The 13,347-nt window shown below is 34.3% G+C and overlaps 1 protein-coding gene across 5 annotated transcripts in view; it reads right to left on the bottom strand.

Moving 5' to 3' along the window:
• Nucleotides 1-13,347, bottom strand: part of dmd.1.L (dystrophin, gene 1 L homeolog) — a 1,148,817-nt gene that overhangs the window by 638,159 nt on the left and 497,311 nt on the right. For all 5 annotated transcript variants that reach the window (XM_018244936.2, XM_018244933.2, XM_041580924.1 and 2 more), the window contains 3 exons: nucleotides 10,078-10,251; nucleotides 7,957-8,112; nucleotides 2,104-2,274 (listed from right to left, as the gene is read on the bottom strand). In XM_018244936.2, coding sequence (XP_018100425.1) covers nucleotides 2,104-2,274; nucleotides 7,957-8,112; nucleotides 10,078-10,251 — 501 coding nt within the window. The remainder of the gene's footprint in view (nucleotides 1-2,103; nucleotides 2,275-7,956; nucleotides 8,113-10,077; nucleotides 10,252-13,347) is intronic.

The raw sequence follows: 13,347 nt of genomic DNA, 5'->3' as shown, positions 1-13,347 counted from the left end.
AAAACAATAAATAAACCCAATAGACTGGTTTTGCTTCCAGCGAGGATTAATTATATAATATCTTAGTTTTGATCGAGTGCAAGGTACTGTTTTATTGTTACAGAGTAAAAAGCAATCAATTTTAAAAATTTTGATGTATAGGATAAAATGGAGTCTATGGGAGACAGCCTTTCTGTAATTCAGAGCTTTCTGGATAGCAGGTTTCCAGATAACAGATCCCATAGTTGTACAACTTTTTTTCCAGGAAATCTTTTCCATAGGCTGTAAAATAACAGCACCACTGGCTGTTCAGCTGCAGACAAAGCAACTAATTGTAATATAACAGCTTTTGAATAACACATCCCCTTTATTGCCCTTTAAGGGAATATAAAAATGGAAAATGAAACATCATTTTGAGAGATGTGAAACATTCATTTCTAATTAACACAGATTATAATGTTATGGCTTTTACGACTTGCTTGAAATTAATAAATAATAGGGTATGTTTATTAATCTGACTCCCCGGCTATAAAACTGCTATACTATTACTACTATTACAGCAAAATGAACAAGATCCAATGCTCAGAGGCTAGCGTTCACGAACTGGCTGCAGATACTTTTCCAAGTTACCAGTACGTTGATTTGGGTGTTTAGTGTCATTTACTGGATGAATAAACTGATAATCAAAACTATGACCAGTAGGATATTGGCCCTTTGAGCCCAAGATTAAGGGTGCTGAGTCAAGTTGTTCACTGTCAGAGTAAAACAGCAGTATAAGTTATGCTCCAGATAAAATGATGTTTATAAATAAAACTAGAAGTCCTCTGATGCTAATTGACCGGATCAACAATGTAGTACTAATTTTAGTATACAGAGACTGATTTATCTCCAAAGGTTACAAATAGCTCTTTTATCTAAGAACAGCTTTTATATAAGCATTAGCTTGCCTCTAAACAAGCAGTGCTGTGTTCAGTCCTACAGCACCATTATTGGCCATTTAGAAAAGTAGATTTGACCCAGATGAATAATTTAAGGCTGATCTTTTCCCTGCTGCTAGGCAATTGTTATGTGTGATTTAAAATAAGTCAGCTTTCCTTGAACGGCTGGAATAAATGAGAGAGTAAGACTGCCATTTCAGCAGAAAGAATACAGGATAGGTTACCAGTGTTAGTAAATGCTGTCATTTGTTTGGGTTTGGGATTGAGAGAGTGATTGACAAGTTAGTTCACATACGTTAAAAGTGTAAACATGCATTTTGATTCTTATTATGTGGCCTTTGTATATTGTAGTAGTTTATCGGAGGTCTGACAATTTAAAATATATATGGGGAGAGAGTCCAGATATGGTCCTGTTTGTAACGCTTTACATTATTAAATGTTACGGTGTAAATTTTAGGGAAAACATATATAAATATCTAACTGCAATTGGGAACTGCCTCACAGGGATGCTTAAAATATCAAGGACCAGTAAGTGAAACAGACAGCATTTTAACTGCATTTTCAGGAAAACAAATGTGTCTTGCTGAATGCCTTTCCTTTAAATCAAAAAGACCAAAGAATGATGATCTATGTTGAACTAGGTTGATCAGAACCGATCTTTCAGAATTAATACCTTTTACAGCTTTAAAGGGACAACAAATATCCTTCATAAAGAACTTAGTACAACAATGTTCTGTATCTTTAATATGATGATAAACACTATGAGCATAAGCTCTTAGAAATTAGCTTTATGAACACTCTGTATTTTGGCAATCTAGAGCAAGCATTTTTAGAGTTTATGTATGCTCTAAAATTTGTGTTATAACTTGTAACATTGGATGTGACATGCAAATTGTGTTGATAACAGGAGCAACATTATCTGAAGTGGAAAGCACAGCAGCCACTAAAAGCATAGACACATGTTTTGGGACCCTGTTTTGCTCAGTCATTGATTAGTCTAGATGGTCTACAGAAGATTCACTCATTGCGACATAAATCCCAAGAGGATTTTAAATTGATTCTTAAATTGTGGACTAGTGCATATGTTACAATGGCATACAGACCTGTCAATGTGTTCATCATACATTTGATAGTTATTGTTAATGCTCACTGCAGTGATGTTTTAATAACATTACATAGCACTCACTTTGCTCCAAGCCAACTCTTCATCCAGGTTTGAAGGCATGCCCTCCTCAGCGGATCTCCTTGTTACTTCCACATCTGATGCAGCTAACCAATCTGTCAGGCTATTCATTTCTTTTCTTAGTTTTCGAGAGAGTTTTAGGCACTTTTCCAGGTTCTGTTTTCCCTCTGTCACCTGAAACAGACATACAGTACTGCATAACATTGGATTGTGAAACAAACAAAATATTTTTTCTCTAATAGAGATCAATTTAATCCCATATACCACCCTATAAACCATATGTGAATACAAAATTCTGATTTGAAATTACAAAAGCATACAGCACCCTTAACAGAGTTACAAATATAACCTTTTTTAAGTGGGATTTTGTTAATATTACAGCTATAGGATCTGTTATCTGGAAACCTGTTATCCAGAAAGCTCCAAATTATGGGAAGGTCATCTCCTAAAGACTCCATTATAAGCAAATAATTCTTCTTTTTAAACATGATTTCCTTTTTCTCTGTAATAATAGAATAAAACAGTACCTTATACTTGTTCCTAAGATTTATTAATCCTAATTAATCCTTATTGATTAAATTATTTGAATTATTTTTTAGTAGACTTCAGGTATAGAGATACAAATGACAGAAAAATCCCTTATCTGTAAAAACCCCAGGTCCCGAGTATTCTGGATAACATGTCCCACACCTGTATTTTCTCTAAAAAGTCTTTTTGCTCTCCACACATGTTTATATACATTTAGAGCTCATACTGTTCATCATCAGAGCAATTACTTTTACCTGCAATATAGATTTGAGGAAAACAGTGGCCTCCAGTGGTCAACAAATGGTAAAATGCTTAAGAGTATGGTTGTTATTAAAATAATAGGGCTCATGTACAAGTGCAGTTGTGGCCTAAGACCACACTCTCCTCCCTCTCCTCAAAAATATTATTTTATAATAGAGTCATATTAAAAAGACATTGCATATAAACATTACAAACAAAAACAAATTACGCATGAACACAATGAAATGTAATGCATAACAGTATGTGACACAGTGAATATCTCAGCTTTAAGAAAACATGCTAAAATATTACTCATAATGCATATTTGATTATAGTTTAGTATATAAACAATGTTCTTTCAAAGCCATTGGTTTATGCTCTCACACACACACACATTTTAAGGTCAGTGTAAGCGACAAACTGTGGTGTACACATAAAAGCTGTGTGTGAAAACACATACATAGTGATGGGCGAATTCGCGAAACGGCCCGTTTTTGACGGCAGCGCCCAGTTTTTGACGCTGGCGTCCGTTTTTTCCGACGCAGGCGAATTTTTCCGGGCAAATTTTCGCGGGCGTTTCTAGAATTTTTTCGCTGGCGGCGAATCGCACAAATTTGCGCCTGGCGAATAAATTCGCCCATCACTACACATACATAAATTGGTAAAATATGCCTTTGTTACAAGTGAATATGTTTTTTAATTACACTATATGTTAATTTTCTCTAGCAAAATGGCAGTTTTTATAAGACAATTAAAAAGCTGGAATAAAAAGTAGTTGTTTTCAGAAAATGCAGAATATGGACATATACTTTATTTATTTGCACAATTATATTAAAATTTGTAGCATTTCACTAGGGCAAACATTTAGTAATTCCTTAATTTCCTTAAAATCTTATGTGGAATATAAACAGTTTGTGGTTTCCAAACTAATTCAAACACTGCCACCTAGAGGGTATTTACTTCTCAGCAATTGTAGATGTTAATTTTTTTTTTTAAAAAAGTATTTTCCTTACTGAATTGCTTTGTTGCATGTTTTATGAAATAAGAAAATCATTGACCTGTCATTATATATTTGAACTATTTATAAATTATAAGACAAAGCCATTGCATTCTATAAGTTATTCATACAGTCTCATACATTTTTTAAAATGTGAGTATAAAGAAAAACTCTAAAAACACACAAATTTGAATTTTGTTAAATAAATAAATAAATACATATAGAGAACTTTTAAGATTGAGCAATATAAATGTATCATCCTATAGCCAACAAGGAACTTTTTCAGTGCTTAGTCTTTAAACACTTAGAGCTTTAATACTTGAATACAAATTCATTTGCCACATTAAAGATTTAGTTCTGTTCAAACTGCCAAGTCAGATTTTCAGATTAAAAACAGAGAGGGTCGAGGAAGAAATAGATAAAAGCTATCCCATGGGCTATCAAAGTATTCAAACTGAAAAGGAAAATTCATATTTGCTGACTTGTATACTTCATTCATGACACACATCCAATACCACCCTCATAATTCACCACCAGCTGTAAAGTACTGTAAAGGCGCACCTTTTAGCTTTCAGTTAGGCAGGACGCTTGATAGGGACCTTTATGGTAAAACGGATCGGGAGGGTGTACTACGAGGGTGAAGGGGTTGGATGTGGTGTATTGATCCGCGGGCCAGAACTTTAGCTCTCTGTAGAAATTAAGCACCTAAGCAACACCGCATTATCACTGAATTGTACTTTACAGCGGGTGGTGAATTATGAGGGTGAAGGGGTTGGAACTGGCTGAATGAACCGTGTGCTAGAATTCTTCACTAGCGACAGAACAGATATTTAACAGCAAGGCAAGCTAGCCGTTTGCTGATTAGGTTCACAATTTATACCGAACACCCATTAAGATTAACCTATCGCCGGGTTAAATGGTTGCTCAGCACTATTCGTGACAACCCTCCTTTACCAGTCAGTCAACGTCCTGTTTCTTGCTGCTTTTTTAATATTTATATACATATTCTTTTGTTTGGACATCTATTTTAAATACAGATTAAAAGTTATGTTTTAATTTTAATACTTCTAACTACCTCGGAGGTTATATATGGGAAGGTGCAACTGTGAGGGCCAGCTCTTTCCATTTTCTCTCCCCTTTTCGCATATAATCATTATTTGGCCTTGCACACCATATCCTGTGTTTGATGGTTGGTGCTCCCCAACACCATATACTCTTTTCTGTACAGTATACAAGTAAATATTCAAGCAAAAATGTCACTGAAAGTTTTCACAAGTTTGAATTTAGAGGATGCAGTATTCATGACTAAGTATGGCCTTCAGTAACTCATTTAAGCATATATGTCACTTCCAAAGTAGTTTCTGGTCTACTTTTTTTGTTTTAGTTAAATATTTTTTTTTTTAAAAAGTATGTTGAATTCTGCTTCAAGGGTTCTCTAACATCCCTGTAACATACATATACAGAGCAAATTTCACATCTGGCACACACCAACTGTAGAGACTGGAGAAAGGGTACCCTGTGCTGTGAGGTTGTTAATGTTCAGGCTCAAAGAACTTATGGCAAAAAGACTTGGCCCATAATTGGGAAATTACTTTTTTTCCTTTTGCCTATGTTTCTGAGACTTTTCATTTAACTTCTTTATGTGTTTTTTTTTTAATTTCCTTGCTTCGTGTCCATTAGCACAATCAGATATTTTTTATGACCTGCACAATTTTTGCTATGCCATTGGGAATTTCTAAAAATTGCTTTATGGATTTCTACCCTCCCTTTCTTCCTTCCATTTAACACTGACAGCAGAAAACATCCTATTGAGGTTTTTTTTTTAACATTCATTATTTTATTCTGATATTAAACAAGATGTCTTACTTCAAATGTCATTAAATAAAAAAAGGTTGAAGCAATTTGGCAGCTTAATTAAGAACTACTCCCTAGCCATCTTTTTAAATGAGCCCATGTTCTCCTACCTGAAACATTTCTTGTTTTATAGCATAATATTCCTGTATCAAGGCACATAGCATGAAAAGACATTTGTTGGTTTCAGATAAAAATGACTTAACACTAATGCTAAATGCACAGGGAGTCCTGCAGACAGCAATAAAACAGATTAAAGTAATGTATGCTGTGACATTTCTGAATCTTATGTACAATAGACTGAGGATACTGTAGGTAGAAGTAGCAATGGTTTTAACACCCTGCTGGCAAGCCTGAAGCAACATTTTAATCAAACTAGCACAACAGGATTTTATTTGCATTACATTGGTGTGATAACTTTCTGACTTGACATGTAAGGCAAGTTTATATTTTCATTTGCACGGTGTACACTGTTCTCTACATCATAGTGGCACCATCTATGAGTACTTTTTAGCATTACATAGGGATTTTTTGCAAAGAGAACACATCTTTATTTCAGAAATAATATACAAGGAGCACTGTGAGATTAGATAGCTAACATCCATTTAGGAAGGATCATTGCAACTATTTTCCTGCAATATGGCATATTACAGTTGACATAAGCAAACATGATTCAGGAAAGATGTGTCATAGTACCAATTTAACAAAATGGGAGCACATGGGGAGGGTACAAATTTATGAGAATGCATGTATATGCCGCCTGTTTATGGCCCCTGGTGCAGTGTGCAACTTGCATAGGTGAAATTTTGCAGTTCTTAACACTCTAGCAATTGCTCCCATGGCATTGGTAAATGTACCCATTTCTTCTCAGGCCTGTTTTCATGGAAAGATGAAAAATATATTTTGGTAATTGGAGTTGGAGCCCTCCATTTCTTCTCCATAGTTTTACAGTATGTATGTGGAGTTAAGACTGGTGATTGTGTTTTCTGTTGTACAGGCGATGCTCCCCCTGGAAATTATTTTGGTTGTGTATCACTTGAATAACCTGTATTGCAGGTTTATTGACACATGTTCATACTCTAACTTTCTCTAACACTCTTTTGGTCAGATTGTGTCTTATTTGTTCTTCAGACCATCTTCCTGGTACATTACTTTTCTGCAGTTGGTTTTCTGGTTTTGCTGTCTTGCTCTCTGTCATGGCCCAGGTCTGTTTGAGCTGTTTTGACTCTGCTTGAGCTTTTTGACTGTTTTTCCCTGAGATTTTATTCCACCTCAACTCTTGGATCTGTGTCTTCCCATTACAATGTGCAGAGTAATATTAAGGATCCAATTGCACTCTGCCACTTCTGCATCTCTGTCTCTATATTGAAAGATGTGCTGGAGATATCACACTGAGCTATGCCAGTATACTTTACAGTAAACCATCTGCCTTGAAAACTCATAAGGCTTACCATTCATAGCAGAAATATCAATATCACATGGCTGGTGAAGGACTGACTACTATAATATATAATACTGACTACTACAATATATAATAATACAGTGACATACTTTTAAGCACAGTCAGATACTGTGATACTGCTTCCAATAGCAATTACAAATTACTTTAAAAATCACTGAATACGTTTTATTAATTTACATAGGCAAGCTGCTTATTCAATTTCTTTCATTATGCAGAAGATCTTATATATTTTTATAATGGGTATAAAACCCTTCATCCGACAATTATGAACATTATTTTCCCAGTCTTTAACTACCAGCCCAAAATATACAGGTGGCAGTTGGGCAATTAATCAAATTATACATGTAATGGTGCCAATATCCACCAATTCTTTGAAGACTTGAAGGGGTGGCAGCTGTAATTTTATATTTGATTTGTATCTACCAATGTTACCTCAAAGAAAATGTTAATCTTATGTACAGTACCTGTGGTAGGCCATACATTGGTAAAAGTTAAATGCAGTTAATAGGAGATATTGTAAAATGTGATTTAACAAAAATGTCCACTTACATAGTGAGCATAGAGCATAGAGCACTGCCAAATGTTTACTTGGTATATATCAGATGTACAATATAGACAATCTATATGTGGATAGACTACAGCCACCACCAGTAAATCAAGTGGTGCATCCAAAACTATCTGATGGGTTAGGTGTTTATAAAAGTTTATAAAATATTTCAACATATTTTATTTTAACATTTTTTTAAATGAAATACTTAAAATGTCGGCTATACAGTACCTTTGCTCCCAATTCATTGTATTGTATTTTTAATGCAGTAAGTCTTTCATCCAAATCCTTTGGGTTTTCAGTCTGCTGTTTCTGTACAATTTGGCGGCCAGTTTTTATCACTGTTTCCACTTCTGATTTTACTTCACTCAATATTTTATACAGTTTCTGTTAAAAGGATATAGAAATATTTTTACTACCCTTCTAAAAAAACATTTATATTTCCAGCGATATATTAAAAATAAATAAAAACGAAACAAAAATATAGATTATTTACTTTTGGGTTCACTTGTGACTGATCAGTAAAGCTCCTGGAATAGCACTCAATTTGGACTCCAAACCACAAAAATTACATTATTTTTGTATGTAATCTAGATGTTCAATATATACACCCATCTATTACTCATTGCTTCTAAAAATGTTGGTGCTTTATATATGTGTTTATTATTATTATTATTATTATTATTATTAATAATAATAATAATAATAATAATAATAATTATAGCGTGAAACAAATAACAATGCAGTAGAAATGTTACTCGCTCTATGACAAATAAGCAATATAGTACTTTAACAATATATATGATTTGATTACTGACTGATTAGAATATACAGTATATGGTAACAACAAATAATAAAGAAAACTAAATAAAACAGTGAGGAAACTGGAGGCTTATTAGCACAGGCTGTAGGCAAGTCGATTGTAGAAGTTCATTGTAGACCACCTCATATTAATGAAAAGGCTGATCTAGTGCAATAGGCAGCCATGCACTTAATGTCTATCATAGGCAGGTGGAAAATACTGGGTTATCCAGCAGCATAATGAACCCACTAGGGGCATGACAGTGGAAACCTACACTAATCTCCCTCCCATACTTTTGCTTTACTGGCAAGACCCGATTGAACTGCATGCATTTAGGGACCACAAATCATTTGGTCTCAATTTGCTGAGCACAAAGGGTCACAGCATTGGACACATTTGAAAAGACTATGGTCAATGGTTTGTTACTATTTTTTGCACTTTGGCTGATGTAAGATATATATGTCAAAAGGAGCAGAAACTCCCTTTGAAAACAGAAACATCTATGCGAGCAAACAGATGACCTACAATAGCAATAAACATCTTATAATTCTTAAAGGACATGTTAACCCCAAAATAAAAATGTGCCTCATAAAATAAAACAATTTCTGAGCAACTTTCCAATATATATTTATTAAACATTTTAAGTGCTCTTCAAGTTATTTGTAAAAACAGTTGCTATTGAAAGCAGAAGTTGATAATTCTGGGTTGCTACTTTTTAACACAATGTTGCAAAAGTCTTAGTTCCCCAACAAATGGAGGTTTGTTTATCAGTTGGCTTATCTTACATTGTACAAACAGTCTGAGCCAAAAGGGCAGAGAATAGAAAGGGGCAAACACTGTTTTCAATAGCAATACATATACAAATAACAAAGCAACTTTAAAACTTTAAAATAATGAAGGTATATTGGAAGTTGCCCAGAATTACACTTCCTTTTATTACGCAAATTTTTATTTTAGGGTTGGCTTGCCCTTTAAACTTACATTATATTAAAGCTTTGACTAGTTAATACAAACTACTGCTAATATTGTTTCAAAAAAGGGTTTCGTGCGTTTCCATAAATCTTAAATGCCAAGTTATTGTTACCCAGCATACTAGACCATGTTGATTCAAAAAGGAAATTGTTTAATAAAGTGAATTTTGGAACGCATACTGTAATTCATGTTTATATGATCAGAGTAATCCTCTGTTCCCTCTAAATCATTTTTATTTAGAATAGAAAAGATGTGACCTAGCATTTTACTGATCTACTGATATTTCATGATTTTGGTAAAAATAGTTCAAATTTATTACACTGAATGGGCATAAAAATAGCATTAAGTTATAGAACTATCGATTTGCCTATGTCTGCAAGTGCTGTCTGTTTTACCTTGTGCTTGAATAGATTTTACAACAATATTATAAAAAGATTTGGCACAATCTTGAAGACTAAAAATGTTTTTTTAAAGACTAATGTCACAGAATTTGTAGTGCAATCTCTATACTAGCTAATATGAGTCTGCATGCATGCCAATGCTTCTTTTTCCATATTAATAATCACCCAATAACTCACCATACACTGATCCAGCTGTGTCTGAACAACTTCCTGTTCAATACTCTTTATCTCCAAAACTGGTAATTCTAATGTTATCTCATCAAGAATCCTTTTTGACTCCAATAAACGTTGCTCAAAATTAGCAGGCTTCTGAAACAATCGAAACTTAGTAGACACCTCCTGAAACTTTTTCTGAAAAACATACAAATAAGACATTTTTTCTCAAGTATTCAAAATGTAAGAGCTGCACTGGGACAAATTTTTTATTAGTATTATTCTCTTATGGCTTTTTTTTACTACTATATATTTAATAGAAAGTTTGGTATTGTGTGTGACATTTGTAAGCAAGTAATCAAAATCAAACTAATGTACAGTAACTGTAAGATTTTTTTAAAAATAATAATTCTTTTGGCTAGTACTTCTAACAAATTATAGTGCAATAAATACTAACCAAAAAGGTCACACAGAAGGAACATATGATGTGTAAAAATGTGTTAAAACCTATTTAATTTAAAAATGAAAAAAATGTAACTCTCCTGATCCTGTCAATACACAATGTGATTTGTCATGATTTTCCCTATTTTTAAAAAAATCTTGATTTACTGTAAATCCCAATTCAGCTTTGTCATGATGATAAATTGCAGTCTCAGGAAATAAAAATTAATAAATAATAAATAAAAAATTCTGAAAATACACTTCCCATTGACTTCAATGCCATATCCGACTTTTTATCCACAGTTGTGTTTTTTTCACTGTAACTTTTTGATCTCTATTTTGCCAAGATTTTCCCAAATTGCAGCAAAATTCCTTATTAAATTTTAATTAATTTCTATTTTGTTATAGATTACCAAGAAATGTTGCCATAATATCTGTAGACATCAGCACTAAATTTAATAAACTAAGGGGCTGAATTATTAATGGCTTCTGATGAAGTGACTTGCTAGTCACGAAACGCGTAGAGCCATGCACTCCCCTGCCTTGTTACTTTGGATCTTGTGGTTTTAATCATTTTCATTAATAAAGGAAAAGATTTTATACAGTCTTTCATATATTTTTGGATCTATCCCAAGAATCCTACCGATGTGTGCGCCATTATCACTTTGGCTGAATTATTAATGCTTGAGCCTCCGGGCTCCAGCATTCAGTTCCTAAAACCACACGAGTTCCTAAATATACAGCTTCAAGCCAAGGTATTCAGATGCTTGAACATTAATAAATCCACCCAAATATTTATCAAGGGTCGAATTTCAAATTTGAAAAATTTCAAAATTCGAATTCAAAAAGACCAACTGAAATTAAGTCAAAGGTTTTTTTTGGCCTAATAGGTCCATATTCGGCTGAATTTGAATAGTACAAATCAAAATAATAGCACATTTAATCAAATTCAAAACTAAGTTTTCCCCCCAAAAAACTTTGATTTTTCAAAGTCCACAAATTGACTCCAAATAGGTTCTAGGAGGCCCCCCGTAGCTAAAACAGCAATTCGGGAGGTTTTAGATGGCGAATGGTCGAAGTCAAATTTTTAAAGACAGTACATAACAAATTTCGATATTCAAATTTTTACATTTTTTTCTAATTCTAATTCTAATTTTCTAATTCAAATGGAATTTGGACTATTCCCTAGTAGAAGTACACAAATAATAGATAATAATTTTTTGAATTTGAAAATTCACCTCGACCTTTGATAAATCTGCCCCTAAGTGTATTACAGATGGAGTCACTTTATTTTGTACGTTTATCGCGCTGTAACGCTAGTTGAGCTGCAGAAAGTGTGATGTGTCATGAAGCCTCGACGCGTTTAGCGCATTTACCAACATGTAATACAAGTTGCTGCCACTAGAGGCCGCTAAGCGCTAGGTATTGTGATCAATTCCAGTATGCAGTGCATGGTTTACTAAGGGAGAAAAGAGATAGAGGCATTTACGTTGTAGTAGTGGCCTAATGGATTAAATGCTTGCATTTTTGCCAAGGGGTTCAATGTTCAATCCCCGCACTATATGTAACTTTTCTCCCCCTCTAATTTATATTAAAAAGATAAAGATAATTTATATTAAAAAAAATGATTTATATATTATCCTCCCAGATTTTTTCCTTCAGCCATCTCCATGTCTCTCTCTCTCTCCTTCCTGATTTTTTTGTGTCTCTCTCTGATTTTTCATTTTCTCCTGTGTCTGTCTCTTCTGCCGATTTTACATTTTACCCTGTGTCTGTCTCTTCTGCCGATTTTTTATTTTACCCTGTGTCTGTCTGTCTCTCTGATTTTTCATTTTCTCCTGTCTGTCTCTCCCTCCGATTTTTCATTTTCCCATGTCTGTCTCTTCTGCTGATTTTTCATTTTCTCCTGTGTCTGTCTCTATCTCTAACTTTTCATTTTTACCTGTGTCTGTCTCTTCTGCGGATTTTACATTTTCCCCTGTGTCTGTCTCTATCTCTAATTTTTCATTTCTCCCTGTGTCTGTCTCTTCTGCCGATTTTACATTTTCCCCTGTGTCTGTCTCCTCTGCCGATTTTTCATTTTACCCTGTGTCTGTCTGTCTCTCTGATTTTTCATTTTCTCCTGTCTGTCTCTCCCTCCGATTTTTCATTTTCCCATGTCCGTCTCTTCTGCTGATTTTTCATTTTCTCCTGTGTCTGTCTCTATCTCTAATTTTTCATTTCTCCCTGTGTCTGTCTCTTCTACCGATTTTACATTTTCCCCTGTCTGTCTCTTCTGTCTATTTTACATTTTCCCCTGTGTCTGTCTCTTCTGCCGATTGTTACATTTTCCCCTGTGTCTGTCTCTATCTCTAATTCTTCATTTCTCCCTGTCTGTCTCTTCTGCCGATTTTACATTTTCCCCTGTGTCTGTCTCCTCTGCCGATTTTTCATTTTCTCCTGTCTGTTTCTTCTGCCGATTTTACATTTTACCCTGTGTCTGTCTATATCTCTAATTTTTCATTTCTCCCTGTGTCTGTCTCTTCTGCCGATTTTACATTTTACCCTGTGTCTGTCTCTTCTGCCGATTTTTTATTTTACCCTGTGTCTGTCACTTCTGCCGATTTTTCGTTTTCCCCTGTGTCTATCTCTCTCTCTGATTTTCATTTTCTCCTGTGCCTGTCTCTTCTGCCGATTTTTCATTTTCCCCTGTGTCTGTCACTATTGTCTATTTTATAGTTATGAGAAGTCGTTGCTACTAGTAATTCTGTGAGTCTTCACTGTTAGGAACTTTTCTTTACAGAATCCACAAATCAGTGTGTCATTGGAAACCCTTTGTTACATTTACATAAGTGGTGACAATGACGTGTGAAT

This window comes from Xenopus laevis, chromosome 2L (assembly GCF_017654675.1).
Source record: "Xenopus laevis strain J_2021 chromosome 2L, Xenopus_laevis_v10.1, whole genome shotgun sequence".
Taxonomy (NCBI): Eukaryota; Metazoa; Chordata; class Amphibia; order Anura; family Pipidae; genus Xenopus; species Xenopus laevis.
Note: the sequence above shows the minus strand (reverse complement) of the source record. Positions and strands in the feature narration are given on the sequence as shown.